General features: G+C 38.8%; 1 protein-coding gene across 4 annotated transcripts in view; it reads left to right on the top strand.

Moving 5' to 3' along the window:
- The window catches only part of LOC140655216 (high affinity cAMP-specific and IBMX-insensitive 3',5'-cyclic phosphodiesterase 8A-like), a 142,576-nt gene that overhangs the window by 97,261 nt on the left and 22,375 nt on the right, over positions 1–22,940 (top strand). For all 4 annotated transcript variants that reach the window (XM_072869383.1, XM_072869382.1, XM_072869380.1 and 1 more), the window contains exons 5-17: positions 1,592–1,649; positions 3,119–3,207; positions 3,431–3,509; positions 5,117–5,254; positions 10,696–10,784; positions 12,068–12,119; positions 12,220–12,262; positions 13,224–13,301; positions 14,538–14,608; positions 15,253–15,417; positions 18,080–18,128; positions 18,388–18,523; positions 21,184–21,382. In XM_072869383.1, the coding sequence (XP_072725484.1) occupies positions 1,592–1,649; positions 3,119–3,207; positions 3,431–3,509; positions 5,117–5,254; positions 10,696–10,784; positions 12,068–12,119; positions 12,220–12,262; positions 13,224–13,301; positions 14,538–14,608; positions 15,253–15,417; positions 18,080–18,128; positions 18,388–18,523; positions 21,184–21,382 (1,246 nt within the window). The remainder of the gene's footprint in view (positions 1–1,591; positions 1,650–3,118; positions 3,208–3,430; positions 3,510–5,116; positions 5,255–10,695; positions 10,785–12,067; positions 12,120–12,219; positions 12,263–13,223; positions 13,302–14,537; positions 14,609–15,252; positions 15,418–18,079; positions 18,129–18,387; positions 18,524–21,183; positions 21,383–22,940) is intronic.

Here is a 22,940-nt window from a genome sequence, read left to right as displayed (position 1 = left end):
ACACCATCTCTAGTGAACAAAAGGCCCTAATTAAACATTTCAAGGGATTCCATTGTGAATATAATCTTCAAAGTTTTTATGTCAGGAAGTCTTCTGACTATGGTAACCATTGCTTCTACAGTCAGAATTGTCTCTCATCAGGCTAACACAAAAGAAAAGAGAAAAAAAGGAGCAAAAGAGCAAACAGTAACTCAAGAGTTGCTTCATGTACATCAGAGAGAGAGACACCTGTGGTTCTGTGGGCCAGCAGTTCCTTTCAAAAGTGAGGAGAGCTTGGAAGCTGGGCTTGCTGACTCACAATTAGGAAGTTGCTCAAAAGGGTTTTTTCCCTGCAATTCATTTTTGTCTTTTCAAAATGTTTGCATTGTGTGTTGGGACAAGATAATAGCCCCCTGCGGTGACAATATCTCAGAAGCTTGAGTTCTCAGACTTTTCAGATGTGTCTAGTATCCCTGTCTACTGGAAACTTCAGAAGTGAGTTTGACTTCCACTGGGACTGAATTGACCATGTCAAGTTCCCATGTGCTAAACACAAGCGTTCTGGAGTCACCATTTAGAAATTCACAGACAGAGAACTTCCACACATTTCCTTTCTTGCTGCAAGAAGCATATTTGTGAAAAAGCCTGACATTTAGCCAATAGCATATGGAGGGTCATCTTCATTTTCCTGCAGTTCAGTTTGTTGGGTTTTGGTGGTTTTTTTTTTTCTTTTCCTCCTGCAAAATGCTTCTGGGAGGCAGCATTACCAGATAGCTGGCATGAGGAATAGGGAGGTTTTTCTGGCAGCTGCCCTTCTCTCTCTGCTTAATCTTGGGCAAACCTTGTACTTTTAGTAGGCATCATTCTCTTCATGCGTAAGAAACTAGTGCACAGAAAACAAAAAGAAGAGGTGCCATAAGATCCAAAATTTCACATATAAATAAAAGCTATTGTGCCATCTGCTAAACCTGACCAGCTTCCATCTGCTCGTTTACAGAAACGTAACATAATGGCCTTTCTTCCAGATTACAGCCATACATTCACATATGTTGGAGTGTCTTTTAACAGTTAGTATAGCCAAGTTTTTCAAAATTACTCAGATACCTCATTTTAGGAGTATGTCATCCCAAAGTGACCTACCAGAAGGCACTGGGTAGGCAACACTAGAAAATCCATCCTCATTCAGGCATCTTGAGTTGCCCACCTAAGATTTGGTACGCTCAGATAACATGTAATTTCTTAAAACTTTGGCCATGTAGACTTTCAAGTGCATCTTTGACTAAGGACAGCCCAAACAACAAAGAATCCAGTACTGAAAAAGAAGGAATAGTCCAACAATCTAGCTAATTAATTTGTTTTCTTGAAGCATTAGTTTTTTGTGATGTAAGCAGCTCATTACATGCAAAAAGTAAAATAACATTTTGGCTTATCCATGCCAAAGATGAAAGCTTATAAAAATCACAAAAAAATGTTTTATTTATAGATCCTGTAAGGATCTAGCCATATTAGCCTTTAGTGTGACATCTGGGGTACAGGTATGTCAATGGCTTGTTAATTTGGGTCTCAGCTGATTACAGAAATAATCTCTGACTTTATCATCCTTCTTTAAAAGGCATGCTGATCGTGAAGAGTCATCAATATTGCCCCTGATCTCTGCTGGCTTCACAAGGGTATGTATGTGTTACACTCCAGTAGGTTGCTCTGACATTTCAAAATTGTCATGCAAGAAACTATCCAGAAGTTGGGCTGTCAGTGACCGTTTGTGTCAGTAATCCAACCTGTAAATCTTGTTCATGCTGCTCATTCTTATGTATATCCCTATTCTGAACTACCATACACCAGTAGAATTAGAATAATGCTGACTAAGTAGGTGCACATTCTCAGGAATATAAGGAGTGGTGCTGAGACTCTTCCACTTTATACATTTATTTCAGAGTAAGTATATGATGCTCTGCCTGAAAAGTTGACATTGACAAAATTGACTAGTGACTGTAGCAGAGCCAGAGAGCAGCTTGTGATGAACAACAGAATGTGCTGTGGGAAATCTCTTCTATCAAATGCCAATTCACATCTGTAAACAGGCTTCAGACACTGTCAAGTGCTATTATCTATTGTTTGGAGGCACCTGAAAAGTATTACATTGAATCTGTTCCTTGGCAACTATTCCAATTAAGCAGGAAAGGTGCTTATTAGTGCGTCAGTTAAGTGGATTCCTCATTGCATTAAGCTGACAACGGAACAAAAATGTGCATGATTTACAGTGTGATTCAGAGTATTTGGCTGCATGCTCACCAGATTTTTTGCTATCCCATCACAATCCATTTGCACCTATTTGCTTATTTGTAGTAAGGTCCTAATACAGGAAATGCTAGAGCCTGAAAATAACTGTACTTACATGTACAGAGTCATTCCAGTGGGCCCATAAGTAATCCAACACAGGTTCTGAATTATTTATGGATCAGAGCCTTGGAGATGGGGCTAGTGGCAAAGTGTAGAAAGTTTTGTTTAGCAGCCTTGATGTGGTGGCTTATCTTTGATAATCAATCCTCCCTCCCAAACTGTCAATGTCTGTGGCAGTTTAGCATGAACAAAGATTTAACATTCAGACTCATACCTGGTAAATACGAGATGTTTTAAAAAAACATCAAAGATGCTGAGGTCATTGCTATACAAGCCCTGAAATGAGTAATTGTATCCAATGGCAGGTGTATTTGTCAGGAAGTTTCGGTTTCTTCTATGTATACAATTTGGGTTATTAGCAGTTGGAAACTCAATCTCAAATTTTCATGACTTGAGACACAACTTAATTTTTTCACTTATTTTAAATAAGTAGCATGAAAGCATATAACTTCATTAAAAGTAGATTATTTTATATATTGATCATGCTGACAATCACGGAGAATAAACAGAATAGTTAAACCTCATTGCCATGAGGATCTGTCACCTTTTCAAAATGTAGTACCCTGAATAATTTTATTAGTCCTAGAAAATAATCTTCTTATGTTGCTTGTTTAACAACATGTTCATTTTTGGCATATCTACTCCTTTTTAGTTCTTGTCAAGTAAAAGAAAACAGAACTTCATACCCTTGAGTATGGAAATGTGTATTAATGAAATATTTCTAACTTTTTATTTGCAGAGATATGTAGAAAATTCTAATATAATGGCCTGTTACAATGAGTTAATTCAGCTGGAATTTGGAGAGGTGCAGGCACAATTCAAACTAAGGTAATTTTACCAAAAACATTATCTACAAAAAAATGCTAATTCAGCCACATCCTTAAAAGAGTATTTATTTTACTGTACTGTAGTTAATTATAGAATGTCAGTTGAAGAAAATATGTTAATCATTAAAGTACAACTTTATTCAGTATGGTGTTGCAATACCTTATTGTCATATACGTGGATTAAATTTAATCAGATGCCTTTTTTTTTTTTTTCTTTCTTCCAGGGCGTGTAATTCATTATTTACAGCATTAGAGAAAAGTCAAGAAGCCATTGAGATCACAAGTGAAGACCATGTAATACAGGTTTGTTCCAGTTATTTTTGTAAGTACAGAAGATTGCTCTGTGGACTGACTGTATTTTATTTCATCCATTATTACATTTACTCTTTCTTACAGTACAAGAATCTAACCTAAATTAATGGTTCTAAAAAGATTGGAGTGAGTTTAGCTGTAGAGTAGAATTTTCTCCATTTAAAATCTCTTGCATAAATGAAGTCAATTTTAAGGGAGATTGTTGTTTCTGAATGAATAAGGATTTACTCTCTTGTTTTTATTTTTTGTAATGATTCTTTTATATCATAAATGATTGCAGCCACTGACTTGTATGCATTCTTTTCCAAAAATACTGTGTGTTAATTTAATGCTCTTGAAAAGCAAATCTGATTGATGTTCTATTTAAATAAAGGTAGTACACTTTTTTTTTTTTCCCCCTTAAATCTGATGCTGTTTGATGCATCGGAATTCTTGGGCCAACTATTTTTGAATGTAATCCTCTCTTAAAAATTTATTTAAAAAAGGGAAAAGAAATCGTGCTTAGGTTTGCAGTCCTGAAAAACATCATCTTTACAAGCGAGTTAGTTTCATCCCTAGCTATGAAGGCTGTGAGGAGTGATTTTATTATCAGTAAAGAGCTTGAGTCTAAGCCTCTGGGAGTTATAACATGCATATAAGTTGTACCCTCTTGACCCAAATCTTGACAATGGCAATTTCATTGAAGGATGTGCCTTCTTCATCCATTTTACAAAAATAACAGAACACATCATGAAGTTGTTTTAAATATGTTTTTTCAGACGAAATTTTGTCCCTCTGCTGACAGCCCCAGAATATGAGAGTCCTGGAGCTCCAGCAGGCAGGGCTTTCTCACACAGGGGGGGAAACTTTTGGAAGGAACCTTTAGGGGGAAACCTTTAGGAGCAGAGGGCATCCAGTGGCACCCTTTTCATTTCTCTCATATTGAAACATTGTAAGTTGTGAGGCTTTCAGATGCTGTTATGACAGGACCTGTGTCTGTAACTCAGCTAGTGAGAAGGTCATGAAGGTGTGGGCTATGGGTACCAGTCTTCCGTTTTGCTGGGCAAGGGCCACAGAATTGCAGCGAAACACTACATTCAGTTCAGAGAGAAAGTTGCTTTATTAGATTCCACTTCTTCCAGTCTGCTTGTCTGGGCTTTGCCTGGACAGGGGAATAGTGATGGTTGGCCCTTACACACAATAAGATGATGAATTTGTCAATAGATAAGGTTAATATTCCTATGGTATCCCACCATCTAATTTGTGATTTTTAGGAACACTGAGGTAGGTTTGAGGTTTATAGGTTTGAGAACTGACAGAGCTCATTTTTGGGGGATTTATGTTGTCTGTCTAAACTCTGTGGATATATAATACTCAGCTGTTTCTATAATTTCCCTCACTTTGCTCACGTGCACACACTCTGCACAACTCTTCTAGCATGGACATTCCTGTTTTGCTTCACAAAGAAAAAAATGTAGTCATCTCTCAGGAGCAGTACATACAGAGATTTATTTCAGGCTGGGAAAGAGATCCCTTGGTTTAGCAAATAGAAAAAAAGGGATTCTGTTGTGCTTTAAGTATTCTGTTGAATGGTTTTTTGTTTGTTTTTTATTTCACAGTACGTCAATCCTGCTTTTGAAACAGTAATGGGCTATCAAATTGGTGAACTAATAGGAAAGGAATTAACAGAAGTGCCTATAAATGAAAAAAAAGCTGATTTCCTAGATACTATTAATTCCTGCATAAAGATAGGAAAGGTGAGTAATGACATCGTATCACTTACCATTTGCTACCTGTAAAAGTTATTATTGTCCAGGGATGGCATATGATGTAACTTGCAGCTTCACAGACATGTAGCATTTGCAGCTTTTTTATGCAAACAAGAAGAGGAAGTAAAAAAATGCTCATTTTTTAAGGGCTTCTTTCTCTTTTCTTGCTTGGAAGAGGTACGTGTTTTATGAAAATAAGTGACTTCCTGTGTTTGTTTATAATATATGCTGTATGTAGCAAAAGGTATGGGAATACCAAAGAGAAATGGGATGGATGCACATGTTATCCAGTGTGATGTAAATGAGAAAAGAACCATGCTGAAGTATTTCAGCATGAAATGTTGAAGCTGATTTGCAAGTTCAGAATGTAAAAATATCAGAAGAAACATTTGCAGTATCACTTGAGTGATAGGCAGTGTTGCCAGCTGCCAATATCTTTTATTCTCTAATGACATGGGAGCTGTCTAATGGATTTCCATTAGAAATGTTTGTTGCACCAACAAAGTGCATGAGGAAGTGCAGCTGGCTTCAAGGGAGGTCATTACAGAGAGACATTACTGTTTGCCTGGTAGCTGCTTTGGGACTCCTATGGGAGTAGCTCCAGTGCTCCTGTAGGCAGGTGCTATGTTCCTTTGGGACCGTTGTGGCTGCAGTGTGAGGATCCATCTAGGAGCTTTCATTTGCATTTTGACAACGAGGTGTAAATGCTTCTGATGTCATTGAACATGTCATAGTACCTTATAGGAAGAAGATCATGGAGGTTACACAAAGAGATTTGAGAATTGCTGTGTTTGTAGATGTGTCATGGCTCGTGCTCAGACCTGAGTCAGGATAGCTAGGTGGGTCATACTGACTGTCTGCAGGGAAGCAGCATGTTATTGACACAGAGCAGGGAGATGCTAAAATGAATCATGGCACTCTGTGTATCTAGGCAGTGATGCAAAAGCACCAATGCAAAGTTGTGCTGAGTCATACTCTGTAAATCAGGGTACTAACACAAGCATTCATCAACAAAAGCTGCACTGTAGCAGGGTGCAGATTGCATGTGCATTTCAACAAGAGTGTGTCACTCGTTTCTACGTGTATTGGCCTTTTGGAAGAGATCCCAGTAATAGACAATAGCTTGGATTATGGTGCTTCACACTTCTGTTGCCTGACCAAAATTATTTCAGTAAATGTGTGTAATACAAAACTGATGTTAGGAGGGAGTATTTATTAAGTTATAATTCAAATACATTAGATGTGTCAGGCTTTAAATCCACAACATCAGTTCTCAAGATATGAAGTGATCAAATTTTTAACAATTTAGTGATAAAGATGTCTTTAATAACGGAAATATGTTTTACTCTATGAATGATAGAAATCTAACCCTAATCCATCTCTGTCCTTGCACTTATTTTTCTGCTGGCTCTAGGACTTCCAACTGTGAGGGCTAATGAAATGCTACTTATTTAAACCTGTCTGTCTCGAACAGCTTAAGCTGTTTTAGGTGGATATATTCTGTTTATGTTTTTCATATTTCCCTTTGGAACATCTTATAGTACGCAATCTATGTAGCCTTACATTTACATATTAATAGAAAAATGAATTGCAAATTAAATTCTTACAGGAAGTATTTGTGAGTAGAGGTTAACTGTGCGGAGCAACCTTTGAAATACTGCAGCCTTTTGAAGGTGCTTTAGTTTGAAATTATTTGTGTCAAGATGTTACAGCATTTTCAAAGGTGCCTAACTTGTGTCTGGATCATTCTGACACGGTCTGTATGTTGTTTTCAGGCTTGAGATTTCTTTATATCCTACATTTAAAAGACTGCTTCCCATTACAATAGGCTATATATTGGCTACTGTAGGTTATAGCATACCAAAAAAGCCAACTGTCTACTACTGTGATGTTCTTCTGTCAACAGGTTTGGCTTTTCTGTTTTGAACAAACATGGTAATATAACAAAAATAATAGAAAGCAAGATTTTCTGATCTTCAGAAAAATGTAAGCTGTATAAAATCTACCTCTAGGGTTTAAATGGAATTTAGGAAGATGAAGTCTTGCAGCATTTCCCCTCTTGTGCTGACAAACAGTGCTGTGAGCAAGTTTAGTATGTCCAAACAAAAGTTCATAGGCATTATACACAAAAATTGCTAATTGCATGATACATAGGGATTCTTGGGTCAGGATGTTGTTTCTCTTAGCAAAAAAAATATCTCTGGAAGTTCATTTTTTGTTACTACAGCTGGCTGTAATTTGCAAGAAGCCAGCGTTATTGAAAGGCATTTTCACCCATCCATACTTGAGGAGTTTAAAAAGTTGTACTTTCTTCATTCTTCTGTTTCATTATTCAAATTACACCCATTAAGATGAAATGTGCAATTCTGATTAGAATTCTTGCTGCCTCTGATCTCTGAAGTTTGACACAAAGCTCTTTATCTTAGTTTCACTTTTTCTGAAGTGAGATGGATAGCTATTGATAAATCAGACGAGATATGCAATTCCTCTCACTCCTTGGGAATTATTTGCAAGATAACAATCTTTACAGAGGGGATAGGAGAGTGATCACGCTCTACGATAAAGGTCTATGGCAATTCCTTCCTAACTCAGCCTTACTTTCTGTGAGATTGTTTCATGACATCTTGTGTTTATTTTGTTTTGCTGTTTTCTACAAGTAGCTTGCTGAAGTTCAGTGTCTAGTGCAAGAAGCCCCAGTCTAAAAGGAAGGCCAAATTGAGGGATTACTTACTATGTGTGTATAAGTGCTCAGTGGATAGATGCATGCCATGGCCTTCTTAATGAAGTTTGAAACCTCAGCATTGATTCACTCTGTAAAGGGTGAAACCTTTTTTTTTACTGTGTATGGTTTTTACTCTGCATTCTATCCCAGCATGCCAGGCCATGCAGAAGTGATTGATCACTGTACTTGTGTGGCTGTAATGTAGACATAACGATGAGCTCGACTGACAGCATATCTTGTGAAGTAGCTCTTCTCTGTTGGATTTCTGACAGAGGCTCTGTGAGAGAGCATATGGTGTTCTTAAAATATGTTTAAGTAATGTCCCTGGGAGAACTTCACCTACCAGCAGGAGTTTGGCTTGGACCTCCTATTTCTCAGAATTCTGCTGACCTTTTCCCTCACACATTTCCTGCCACAGTTTCACAGGTTTTAGAAATTCACAAGTTGAAAAATCGATCTGTTGACTAAGAACAACACATTAGTGAATAACCTGTCTTGAAAAAGGTGCACTTTCAATGTGGGAATTATCCAATCTGTACCTTATGACTTCACCCCTTTGTGCATATTCTGGTTTATTACCTGGGTTAGAGATCGATTACTCATCTCTGCCTCATCCTGGTTGTCAGGAAACTATTGATATGCATACTTTTAATTATGAGAGCATTGAATTTTCTGATGCTTGCTTTATCTTCATTTATATTCCTCATGCAGCTCACAGGAGAAGATATTATGCTCACTTCACAATTTGCTATGCACAATTCTTTTCTCCAACAGATCCTCGGAAAAGCCTTTCATATTTTTTTCTGCACAGCCTGTCACCATGCAGCTCTCTGTGGGCTGGAGGCTTTATTTGCTGGCTCCATCAACATAAATGCAAAACTGTTCTCTCTGTACCTGTGCTCTGGCCTGCTTGACTGCGAGATCTGTCAGTCTAACATAAATAAATATGTATCATGTGCCTCATGAAGGTATTTTCACATACGTTTGTAAGATCTGATCTACAGTCTGTTGAACTCAACTGAAAGACAGCAATTGGCATGGGTAGTTTGTATGCAATATGGAATCAATTATTTATTAATCGCTTGGTATTTATTAGATGCCCAGCTCAAAATATGCATCTATTAAAAAAGACCACTGACAACTGTTCTAGGGATGGAAACGTGTAGGCAAGATTGTAAATCTTGTCATCTGTCAGGTTACAAAAGACTGGCTCTGTTGGGAGGTTACTGGCCTCTGTGCTGCTGCCAGAAATGAAAGGAGGAGACCCCGGGTTCCCAAATTTTGCTTTCCCTGAGTTTTCCTAAATAGCCCTGTGAGGGGGCAACTCTAGTCCAGGCACCACATGCGAGGGGAGACCTGGGGAGGTCCATCAGTGTTGTGGTATATGTCTTTGTTGTGGTATTTGTAGCACAGTTTGAGAAGCGGCAGCAGCGTGGTGAGGGAATTGGGAGGGAGCAACAGGTAAGGGGCCCATGCCCTGGCGTGTGCTGAAGCCGTGTTTAGCTGTGTCTGCGTGCGTCAGCGTGGGAGCTCTCCTACTTCACAGAGTGGGTGTGGGCTTCGCTGCAGGGAGGTGGTTTGGGGCTGGGTGTTACAACATGGTGCTGCCTTCTGGATTTAAAATCTCTAAGTAACAAAAGTGATTGTTTTAACAGTATTTCATTTAAAAGCATGTCTTAAACAAGGGAGAAGGGACATTTCCCAAGTCTCATTGAAAGAGAAAATGAAGCTCTGCACTAGAAAGAAATGTCTCATTTCCAGAGGAAAAAAACAGCTTCTCACTGCAAAATGAAAAATTCCTTTCCACCCTTTTTTTCCCCATTTATGAATTTTATCAAAAAACAATTATACTGGCAGTGACAATCTGTTACTTCAAAAATTGTGTACTTAAATATGATCCTGAAACCAGAGTGCTTTTAGAGAGGAAGTCAGGAGATGGAAGGCAGAATCCAGTAGCTATTCTACTAGGCTCTCTTTTGCTTTTAAAAAGCCAGGGTAAATCTCTGCCACTTTTTGAGACTGAACTGACAGTGTGGAAAGTAAATGTGCTAGGATACCAAAGCGCTTTTAGTCACAGATGTATTTGATACTAACCAGTGATAAGACTTCCCAATTCTGCAGGAGAGATGATGCAGTCCAGAAGTGAAGGCGGTCAGGTCAGCATAATGGTTTCTCAATGACCTTCCTGTCCTGGGAAGGGAGTCAATGCAGTCAGGGAGAAGTCAGGCAGGTCAGCATAGCAGTCCCAGCCACGTGGTGCGTGGTCCTGGGGCAGGGAAGGGGGGTACCCTGCACTGTTGGAGCCCGCAGGCACTCCTGGAGCCTCTGGGGGACTCTTGCTCCAGGCAGGGGCTGGTCTGAGCTCTTGCTCTTGTGGGGGTCTTTGCCAGGTCTCCCCCCCAGTGACCCCCAACACCACTGAGGTAGGACTGGGAAGAGAATATGCAGTTCTGATTCCCACAGCACCTGAGGTTTGGCTGTTGCTGTCAGGGCACTCACAGCCTGCCCCTCTGGAAGTTCTCCGTGCATTGGCAGCAACACGGTGACCTACAGGTTAGTTACAGGGGAGAAGTTTGAGGGTAAGCACAGTTTAACCAGTCCTGACTGGTTTTGTATTGTAAGACAGCTTTCAATGAAAAAAGGTATGAAGCCACAGCTTCTTTTCCTGTTTTGTCTGAACTTTCTTCCACTTGAATTCCTTTTTCAGGAATGGCAAGGAATGTACTATGCGAAAAAGAAAAATGGAGATAGCATACAACAAAATGTGAAGATACTACCTGTCGTTGGACAGGGAGGGTAAGTATGAAAGCTAAAGCCGTGATTTAGGTCTGAATCAAGGCTTGGTTTAGAGTTCAGTTGCTTTCAGCAGACATTGGATTATCCTGTTGCTGAGTATAAAGGAAATTTATGCAAGGAAGGGAGCCTCAGACCTCTGCATTTAATTCCTTGGGGCAAAATCAACTTTACATGCTGTGTGCAGGGAAAGTGAAATTCTCCTAATTCTCCCCAAAAAGGAGCCAAGATCCAGATGTGCTCACTTGTGACTCTTACTCTTCTAATACTCCCTGAAGTGCAAGTGCACCCTCCTCTCTGTCTGTGCGTTGTGTTGGGCCCACCAGGACCTATGTCCTGTTCCAGTGTGCACCTGTGCTATGTTCCTCTGTGCTCACCTGCTCATGGCTGTTGCTGAGTGTCTTTATGTGATGAGGTCACTGTGTGCTTTGATCCTGGTCAAAATTCAAGCATGTCTTGATTTTTGTGCAACTCCCACTTCGTCCCCAAATAGAGCATTTGGAGCATACAGGTATATGTTAGTTATTGGTACATTTCTGATGAGTCCTTCTATACTATATTGGGAAAGAAAGTGGATCAGATTGCATGCAGTAGTAGTTTCAAAGCCCTCTAAGGCAACACGAACATTAATTAAAAGCACGGCATATTATCTTCCAGACTTGGCTGAGATAATAGTTTAGAAAGGTGTGTCTTCATGAAGGAAAGGCCAAATGCAGCTTCTTCATGCAGTTACTTCCTAAAAAAAGTGTTTTGGATTGATTTCATCCCTGGAAGTAATGCACATTCTCTACTCTCCATCAATAGAGTGAAAACATATTTTCAGCTTAAGATGCCAAACTTGTAAAACCAATATGTATTATGTACATCGCTACTTATGGAACAGTCTAAGCCCATTTGAAGCTGGCTCAGAAAGTTTGCTGGTAATCAAGGGTGTAGTTTTCAGTTTGGTTGCTCTATCCCTAAATCCTATAGAAGGTTTTGATTGTTGGACTGCACTGTTGCATGTTTCGCATTTATATCATACCTGAAACATCCTACAGTAGCCAAGAAGGGGGGGGGGGGGGGCGGCAGAGTGAAAGAGGAGGAGACAATCTTTGCAAATGATGCTTCCATTTTGTATTCCTCATCATGTGCAGAACTGTGGGTTTTTTCCATTCCCAGTTGAGCCATCCTGCCAGAACAGGATTTGTCCTATATTAATTTGTTGCTCTTGCCCATTTTGTATATCAGCACTGAATTAGAGCTGAGGTTTGGATGGGAATTAACACACTGTTTTTTGCCTACAGAAAGATTAGACACTATGTGTCAATTAGTAGACTGTGCAATGACAACAATAAGGTAAGTGAAAATAGTGCTATGCTTGCTTTAGTTTGAGCCCTAAATATTACAAAATAATGGGAAAGTTCTGACTAACTGGATTTCTCATACTAAATTGCAGGCGGAGAAGACATGTGAACGTGTTCAGGCTGAATCTCAGACAGGTATGACACATCTCTTCTGTCCTAATAAGTGGAGAATGTACCTGGGGAAAGAACAAAGCCCGTTGTTAGTGATCTGACTGAAAACCACAGTCGCACAGGACAGTCTGAACAGTACTATTTAGCTAGTGATAAGCTGGGAATCCAGCTCAAAAGTCAGGAAAATAAATACAAGCCCTCTCTACCTGCCTCATTTGTTTTAGAAGTGATATAAAGGAACCCACCCTTGAAAACACACTAATAGGGCCCCAAGTTGGTATTGTGGTATTGCTGGATTCAGTGTCACATTTCAGTTGTAGGTAGTGGATCCCAGTGACAAAATTAGAAATAAGGATGCTGTCTAGTCATCATGTTGCTGTGGCTGGTCTATAGCTAGTGGCATGTATGTTTGCATTGCTTTTAACTGTATTGTGGGGTATTTGCATGTGGGTGGAAATGAGGATGACCAACACTACCATTCACCCTCATCCCACATATCAACACTTCAATTAAGACATCCTTGGCATCCATGCTGCAGGTACTTGTTAATTGTAGCCTTAGTAGCACAGGTTGTATCTACTGGAGTCCATAAGGGACCAAGGATATATTGCCTAGTTTGCTAGTATGTAGTCTACTTTGGTCCACCAGTTCTTTGTGGCAGTTGTTACTTGAGTGAACTCAGGTGTGTTGCACAAGTTGTGTTTGCAACTACAATTGTGTCACTGTGTCGAGAGAGGAACTTTTCCCTCCACATTGGTAGATCCCTTCTGCAAAAACACTTAGGCATGTTCTGCCAGAGAGCATGACTGGGTTCATGACAGTGTAATTGGGCACGAGTTTAAAAAGGAGCTTTCACTGGCTCTGATCTGCTGAAGCATTGTGGTAAATGTTACTCAGCTGCTGTCAGGCTTTCTCTGAGTTTCAGTTCCTTTAACACATCTCAGGCACAACTTAATGTCATTGTACAATATAATTTTCTCCACAGATATTCAGACTTGCAGACACAAAGACAGGAGGAAAGGATCACTAGATGTCAGATCCACAACATCACGAGGGAGTGATGGTATGTTAAACAAGTAGATTTTTCTGATTTCTATATATATTCAGATTTTTATGTGCATACACGCATACAAATAGAGGTCAGTATGTATGTGTACATATACACATAGACACATGAATAAAATAGCAAATCATCAATTCATGAACAACTTTACATTTGTCCAATAGCCCCATTTTCTTCTCTTGAACTACTTTGACTCTTTTTTTTGAACCAGTGGAGAATGGAAAGCTATCATCTACCATTCTGCATGGAAGACCTCATGAGATTCAGCACAGATACAATGCCACAAAGTACAAATGGCAAACTCTAAGCCTAACCTTTTCTCTTGATAAAAATACGAAGATAATTTTTTTACAAATTTTGTTTTCTTTTCACTGTGTTGTATTTTGCTCCATTAGATCAACCCAAATTTGGTAATGAGTCACATATTCAAAACTGTTGCTGATACTTACACAATTTTGTTAAAGCATATCATTACAGTCTAGGCAGCATACTCTAGTGAAACATGGAAGTAGGTCTGTCGCAGTGAGAATACAATCATGCTCCAGTATAGCAAAAATAGCATTGATTCTTCTTCCTCAGAGCTGCTCAGCACAGAGAGTACCAGAGATGTGTCTGCATTTTATAGGTAGCACAAAATAATTATCCAGAAAAACCCCATCTTGGCCTTTTCTCTACAGAACTAAAATTGCTAACTGATATAAAACATTTGTTTTTCAATTTCCAATGAATAATAGGCCAGAAGCTCTGCTGGTTTGATTTGGCATAGCTATCTTCACTTCAGAGGAGCTTCACTGATTTACCTCAGCTTGGAAGCTGACTCATTATGACTTGTCATGTTGCATCAGGCAGCAAAAGTAGATATATCCTGTAATAACCTAAGTGCAATAGTTACCTACCTGTGCCTGCTAGTTTATACACACACATCTGTATAGTCTTTTAACTGAGTTTTTAACTGCATATTTTAATTAGTTAAAATAAAAAACCAAAGCCATGATTTTGCCAGGCTGTTACAGCTACTTATCTCTAATCTGGGATATCACTGGTTCAGCAAGCATCTCTTTGCACCTGTGTGTCCCCAGCATAACAAGCATGTGTATGCATTCTGCCGTAGATTGCCTCTGAAGGGCACAGCAGGGTAAGCAGTTCAGAAAATGAATCAAGATTTCTTGGCTGAATCCTCTTGTCATGCCTTGTTGCTGAAATCAGGATACAGATTCTGCTTTGTTTTCCACATAGGCAGCTCACAAAGGCGGCACTCTTCTATGGCCAGGATACATTCCATGACTATTGAAGCACCCATCACCAAGGTAATGTGCACTGTCACTGCCTGTTGTCAGTTGTGCTGTACTAGAACACGGGGGCACAAGGCTCCAGTACAGCATCCAGACTGAGGAGCAAGGTGGCGCTGGCCTCTGGTGCAACTTCTCCCATTCCACCTGCCCACTGGTGGAGCTCCAAAAAGCCAAATGCTCTGAACAAAGTTCTCCCAAGCCTGCTTAGCAGAGTGCCCTCCATGTGGTCAGCCATTGCATGATCCTTTTTAAGGACTTTTGCCTATGTGAAGGAGGGACTAGAGTTCCTCCTTCTTACTTATGCATTGTAAGCTGCCTTTTGAAACTGTTCAAGGATTTGGCAAAAATCAGCTCTTTAATAAATTGAGAGAGGCAAATGGGAGAAGGTTGTATTGAATCCATTCAGAGACATTTTGAGGCTGTGCCTTGAACGGGAAAGTCATTAATAAGACTGCTGTCTTTAAGGCCACTATCTTGTTCCCAGAGTCAGTAGCAAACATCAGTGTTTTATTAACATCCCTTTCATTTTGATTCTCCCACATGTGGATTAAAGTTGTAGATCTTGTTTATTTGCTATGAGTTTTCCATAGTAATTGATGAGTGTCTCTGTTCTTTCTTAAATCACTTCTAAATTCAAAACATGTCTAATGCTAAACTAGGTAATAAACATCATCAATGCTGCACAAGAAAGCAGCCCCATGCCAGTTGCAGAAGCTTTAGACCGGGTTTTGGAGATTTTAAGAACCACTGAATTGTACTCTCCACAACTGGGGACAAAAGATGAAGATCCACATACAAGTGACCTCGTTGGAGGGTTAATGACAGTAAGTACATACTGCCACAAACAGCTATTGATTAATGTTCCACTGCCTGATTTTCCCAGTTACTCGATCTTTATCATCCAGCATATGCTCTGCCTCTACAATGCCAAATTTTCAGGAAAAACTGCACACCTCTCTTCGTGGATTTTTTTTTTCCCCCTACATTAATAACATAGCTCTGAAAATGGGAAGAAAATGGACTAGTCCCTTTGAAGCATTAGTTTTGCTAGAAATGGAAAGGAAAACCAATTCTTTTTTCAATGTTGTTCATTCTAGAAAGGTCTAGATGGAGAGGAAGAAAGAAACATAGCTAGACACTTCTGTTTACTAATTAGGATTAGAATGGCATGTTTTGGGGGCTTTTCAGTATGTAGAAAGAATGTGTTTTCAAAAGAATGCAAAAGATACATTTTTGTTGCTATTTCTTGGATTGTATTTGTACCCGTAGAGACTCATAGAAAGATCAGAGTGCTTTGAGCTAGAGACATGAATGTTCACGTATTAAAACACAATCATGCTCCACAGAACTCATAATTCAAATAAATAAGGCAAGAAAAAGACTGAAGAAGGCTTGTATTATGTTGTTATGTTATGAAAAGAGGAATGGGGGCATTGGAAAAAGAAGCGTTGTACCCAAAGTTGAACAAACGGCACATAGCAAAGCAAGAACTGAACCTAAACCTTCAGAGCCTGGAGTCTGACCCTCCTGATAATAACTAGATGAACTTGGATGAATGTTACCTGTGCCTTAAGGATATGTGTTCCCGTTAGTCTGTAGGTTGCATATAAAAGGCTATCTCGGGAAAAAATTTGACAGTGTGTTGGATGCAAAAAGGCTCACAAGATGTGAGCTTTTCAGAGATGTCTCTGGGCTATTATCATTTCATGCTGTAACTATCAAGAGGCCTTTGCAGTATCTGTCAGAATCTTGAAACAGTTTACATATATTTTTGCCTTTTAAAATACCATAGCAAATATCTAATCAGGAGAAACATATGAGAGACTTCAAGAATTCTAGGAGAAGACCTGAATGGTTCATATAGGGTTGAATTTACTAACTCAGTAGACAAAATATATTGTTACCTTAACTGTAAAAGTATAGGAAGAATGTTGATACATATAATCATTAGAGGCTCAAAGTGAATCTTTTCTCCTGCTGAATACACACAGTCCATAAACTCAACTGTTTTCTCCTTTTTGTGGATTGTTGATTCTTACATACATTTGTATTCTGACTCTATTCAGTCCATGTTCCCAGAACATGTAGGTAACAATATTGCAAAATACAAAATCCTTACTAAAAAAAAAAACAAAGTCTATTTTATGGAGCAATAGAAAGCCTGAGGAAATCCATTTCAGAGCATGAGGGTATATGGTATAGTATGAGTTTTAAAATGATCTGGGAGAAACATTTTTCCAGCAAAGGGTCTGTTGAGAACAGAATCATATTATTCCATTTCATGTTCAGAAGTTATGTCTGAGTAGCGGAACAAGTAGTAGGTTATTGGATTTGAACTCTCAAGCAGAATTCATGATGGGAAGGGCAATTGGAGTTCAAAGATGGATTTGCCAGATACAATTACACCTGCTATTTCAACTCTTAAAAAACTAATCTTTCATTCTAAACAATAGACAGCATCTGGTGTCCTAAATATTTGTGTCGTAGCAGTGCTATTGAAGAGTCACTGAGCCAGTTATAGGAGTAGTACTCCCTTTCCTTTTAAATCACAGAACTCCAGACCATTTTACTTACAAATCTGAAAATAAAAATGAGATATAACAATTATTTTAAGTGCAGACATTGCATGTTCAGATATAGCATCCACATTTATTTCTGCCGTACTTTGGGTGCATAACATTGTTAGTAAGGTGCATTCAGAAAGATTTGTGTTTTTTTTAATAACTGTTTTTTTACATCATGGGATAAACATTAATGTGCAGTAACTAACAGCTGTATACATCAAAAGAGCAAGCAGGATTTGGGCCACAGCATTTAGAATTATGAGCTGAAAAGTAAACATTAAATATATCATTCTGTTAGTTTTAATCCTTCATCTCAGTTTGCACATCTAGGCGTCATGCCAGAATTAAGCCTAGGAGGCACTGAATTGGAGAATAAACAAGCATACATTCTTTTTCGATAGAAGGGAAGCCTCAGAGTAATTTGTTGCTCTGCAATCCCAGCAAAAAATCACAAGATTCTTACACTGCTGAGGTGCCCTGATCTACCAATACCAGGGGGAGGAGAGCAGAAGCATGTCTCCATCCATTCCCTCCCACCACCCACCTTTGCTTTTTGATGGGAAGTATGTGGACATACCATGTCTGGTTTCTGGCACACATCCAGAACCTCTGTGTGTGTTGTCCAGACAAAGGTGGATGTGAGGCTGTAATTCCAGACCTCCATCTGCACCTGAGAAATTTTGAGTTTTTACCTATCTGAGTTCATATTGTATCCCATATCTTGCAGTTTCTCATCCATTATGAACTATATGTAAAACAGGCAAATCTTAACAGTACACACAAATAAGGGAGAGGCAGCTTTGATGACTGTGACAGGTTGCAGTCAGGCTTCTCTAAAGTCATTGTGCTACCATTTGGTGTCATCATCTTATAGACCTTTTGTACAATACCCTGCATTTAACTCTCAACTTTTATTGAATAGGACGGTTTACGAAGATTATCAGGGAACGAATACCTATTGTCAGCAAAACGTAAGTTTTGATTTGGCGCTTACTGAGATATTAAAACATGTTAAGAAATTTAAGAAACAGGGGAAATGTGATCAGATGTTCTTTTTTATAAGCATTGTTTGATTTTGTTTTATTTTTATTTATAAGCATTGTTCTGCAGCATTACTGAGCTTTATAGAAACAAGAGTTGCCAGGCCTTACTAGAGAAAAGAAAACATGTACATTGAGTAAAAGTATCTCAGGGTTATTAATAGTGATCTGCAAATATATTCCTCAACAGAAACTCATCAGGTTGCTGGCAGTTTGATCTCTCCAATCTCCCTCAATGACATACCCCCACGGATAACACAGGCAATGGAAAATGAAGAACACTGGGATTTTGATATCTTTGAACTTGAGGCTGCCACTCATAAAAGGTCAGTGAACTCAAGAGCTCATAAATTGAAGTTGCTGAAAACTGATTTAAATGTCACCCTGTAATCAGCTCTTTAATTTCTCTATCTGTGCTTTTAAAATGGAATTACTTTCATATTCAAAGTAAAATGTTAGAAATTTTCTCATTGTCATTTCTAGTTGTGTATGAACCCACTAAATATCTTCTGTTTCATCATACACTATTTCCTGCAGATTCCCAGTGGATATAAGTGAAGATTATATATCTTTGATATGGTATAATAACAAAACAACATCATTTTAAAAGCCTTCCCTTTCTGATCTCAATAATAGAAAAGTTCTACAAATCAAATTGTTGTCTTGTGGGGATTCAATTCAAATTACGGCCAACTACACACAGAGTCAACATGCTGGTCTTAATTTGATCAGTTGATACAGATCATGTTTTATTTTCTCTCCATGTAATTGGGTAATTTTTATTCCTAAACAGTTCAAATACAGCTTTTCAGCAGAATTCCCATTGCCTTTCTCTGGGATTAGAGGAAGGTCTTTATTCTAAAGTCTTGGCAGGCTGCATTTTATGTATAAGATTAATCTTAACTGAAGAATATTTACTGATAAAAAGTAGGGCATACCAATTTCCATCACAGAAGTTTTCAAAAGCAGCTCAGCAGTTTTGATAGACTGTGCTTCGTTAGTAGCAAATGCTCCCGCTAAGACTGTAAATTGATCTTTCTGTTTAAATCCTTTTTTTACTTTCTGATGCCTATCAAAAGTTCTCCTTTGGGTCTAGTTTCATGTATCGTGCTTTGTCTTAGCTTAAAACTTCTATGAGACACTAATTTGGAGGCTAGATCCTGCAATGAATTGACTATCTTAAACCCTTGTCAAAATCCAAGATCCATAAGAGCTTTAACAGGTATTCAGAAACAATGTCTAAGAAAGATATCAGGCATTTAGTTAACATATATGCACTTCATTTTTAGACCATGGTTTTATGAGCCAAAAAAAGTGGGAAAAAATCAGTTTTTTTATTCTTCTTTGAAGTGATTTTATTGTAAGTAACAAAATTTGCATCCAGTTACTTTAGGGGTTTTTTTGCTTTGCTACATTTCCATTTCTAATGAAGTGCTATAGATACAGTAATTAAAAAAAAGTCAAAATGTAGTCAGTCTGTGTGATTTACAACATTTAATATGCACATTGCAGTAACTTAAGAATTAATTTTCCCAGCTAACATGCATGAGATTACCAGATAGGTTTCTCTGTTCTTATTGATTTGGAGAGACCACAGAGGGACAAAGGAGGTACTTTGTTGCCTGTCAATAAAGGCAACTCATTTATTAAGAGAATTAAAGTGATCTTCAAGGAATCACAAATATGAATATGTTATTAGTATTGTCTTCAGGTCCAAGCAGACATATGGTAGTAAAGCCAAGATAATTCATTAAATCTAAGCTTTAGTGCATTACAGTTCAGTGACACAGAAACCTGGAGAGACCTTTGTCTGAGAGTGCTACGTGGGGTAGATTAAAGGGGATTTAATTTTAGTATATTATGATTCTAGTATATGACACAGTATTGTTGAGTGTTTTTGCCAAAAGATGTACATCCAACTCTAAATGACCTCAGCAACTCTAAATGACTTCACCTCACCTGTCAGGTGCAGCTAAAAAGCAGAGTGCTTGATGCACCTGGAATCAAGCAGCAAAGTGAGATGCCAAAATAAGGGTTTAAGATCTATTTTTAAGAATCCACATTTGAAAATACTTACCACTATACCTGTTCTTCTTAAGCAAAAAATGTATTGGACAAGAAAACAGCGATATTAACTGGGTTCAAAAAAAGGCTAGTGGACTAAAACTTTTTTTTTTTTCATTTGCTCTGTTAAACATATTGCACTTTCACAGCTTTCAGATTAGAAATATTCTGTACTGCTGTTCTGATCTTCGTTCACCTGCCAGTCATCTGGGTTTAAATTGTGCAGTGTGGCCTGGGAGAAGCAAGAATACTGGAATACAGTGATGTTGGCTATTTTGGAGACAGGTCTCCGACTCGGTTAGCCTGAAGGTCCATCTGGCCCTTACAGTCTTCTAGAAATGGCATACTCTGGCCTGGTCATTTGCTTCCAGAATACCTCCATCTCTCATCCTCTATTGCATGCAAAGTCAATGAGCAATGGAAAGCGGCAAGGGTGGGTGTAAAAGAAATGGAGCAGACCTGCAATGCAGAAAGAATAGTGATTGCAGCATTGTATAGTATAGATATACTTAATCTAACTGTAAACAAGCTAGTTTAGAAATCTGTGGCAGCAGCAAGATTACCTCCCTCCTCTCATGAGCAGAGTTTAGTACTTGCTAACTTATCTCATTTTGACTGCAGTCTACATTTACCCAACATAGACTCCCCAAGCCCCAAAATACTGCTACATGTAGTCCAGCAGCGATATAGAGCCTTTTTAATATTCCTGGAAGTGTCAGAAACTAGCATGGTTCTGAGAGTGTGCATGTGATGGGTAGGCAAAACATTTCTACAAATCTGGATTGTAATTCTGTAACAAGTCCTTATACCTAATCTGACATGTCATTGGTTAAAAATGCTGTATAGATTCATACTATTTATGCTATGTAATATTCTTTCAACCTCATTCGTTTTAAAACTTTGTGTTTATTTTTCTCCACAGGCCTTTGGTTTATCTGGGTCTCAAAATATTTGCTCGCTTTGGAATCTGTGAATTCCTAAACTGTTCAGAATCAACTCTGAGGTCGTGGTTACAAGTTATTGAAGCTAACTACCATTCCTCCAACTCCTACCATAACTCTACTCATTCAGCAGATGTACTACATGCCACTGCTTATTTCTTGTCTAAAGAAAGAGTAAAGGTGAGTCCACACTTATAAGAAGCAGTGTAGGTGGAAAGTACAGGTGTGATCAAAGGAAGATCTCTCAAAAAAAGATGCCAAGAGCTAAATGTCTACGTAGTGCCAACCAGTTTGGTAACTGAGGTCAAAGAACTGGCCTGCTTTACATTAATTCTAGGATATCTCTTACAGTATACATGGAAGGATGGATACTAATAACTAATATTACAGGAATTGAGCTATTCTTGATGGGAGAATAAGAAAACCTCCTTTTAAAACAAAACTTCGTATAGTTAAACTTTCTCAGATAGGTGAACTAATGACACAATTATTTTTGTGACGGTACATGCCAAACACAGATTTATGTAATAAATCACCATCTCTTATGCCTTGTGATGGTCATTTTGCAGACGACTTCCAGGACAATATAGGCCATAAAATAGGTTTTGGTGCTTCCAAAGCTGTATCATCCACTGGACAAGATGCCTTGAGGCTTAAAGAGACTGTATTGGAGGAGAGTATTGAAAAAGATAACTTGTTAAAGTTTCTTGTACCATAACATCCACTGGCATATTAGAGCCACTGACAACCAGAATAAATCAGAGCAACGTTTGTTCTCACATGCCCAGAGGGCAGACTGGAGAAGGGGAATTAAAACAGTCCTTGCATGTGTATGTGGTGGAGTGGCAGTACATATTTCTGAGTTGCATTTTTGGATAGAAATTCCTACCCTGAATTGGCCTGCCTAAGGATAGTGCTACTGATGGGCACCTGGCTGAGGCATTTGTGACTGTAAACAAGCTTCTGACAGCTCATTAAAACTGCAGTAAGTCCCTTAACCTGGAGCTGCAGCTCATTAGTGTGCTCTCCAGAGGCTGACTTACAAATACTATATGCCAAGTAGGAATAGAACTTCACTGGATATTTTCAGCTCCTGATTTGCCAGAGGTTCAGCTGGTCTTCCCATGAATATCTGTGAAAAACAGACAAGATCTGGACTCATTTCAATGCCACAGAAGCATGACTGCCTCCTCCTTTTCCAGAATGTTATTTCCATTCCTCTGTAGGCATAGGAAGAGAAAAAAATGTTGCAGCAGCAGAAGGAGCAGGATCAAAGTTCAAAATTCTCTCTTTATCTTTTCAAAGTTACAGCCCAGCTGCTTTTGCGTTGTCCAGAGTTCAACTTAACCTAAATACAGAAGGCCAGATTCTGCCACTCAAATTCTCACTGAGAAGATTTTTTTCAGTAAATTGAACTCAGTTCTTGCCTGGGAAAATTTTCTGGCTCCTAAATTGAAGCAGTATTCTCAGAATCATTTCCACTTCTGTGCCACAGGAGTTAAGATGACAAAGTTAGAATCCTTGACCTGAAGTTGGGGTAAAGGTGCTGTAAATCCCTGCAAAGTTTGTTATGTCAGACTCAGGAAATAAGCGTCAGGTACGCTGCTGTGGTCCTATAGGTCAAGTATTCTCCAGTTTCTGGCCAATTCCCATCTGCACAGGTCTTTCTCAGCCAGAATGAGCACTGGTCAGTGTGTCCCTCTGAGGAGAGCCTGTTCTAAAAAACTCTCCTAACTTC

This window comes from Ciconia boyciana, chromosome 8 (genome assembly GCF_034638445.1).
Source record: "Ciconia boyciana chromosome 8, ASM3463844v1, whole genome shotgun sequence".
In the NCBI taxonomy this organism is placed as follows: Eukaryota; Metazoa; Chordata; class Aves; order Ciconiiformes; family Ciconiidae; genus Ciconia; species Ciconia boyciana.
Note: the sequence above shows the minus strand (reverse complement) of the source record. Positions and strands in the feature narration are given on the sequence as shown.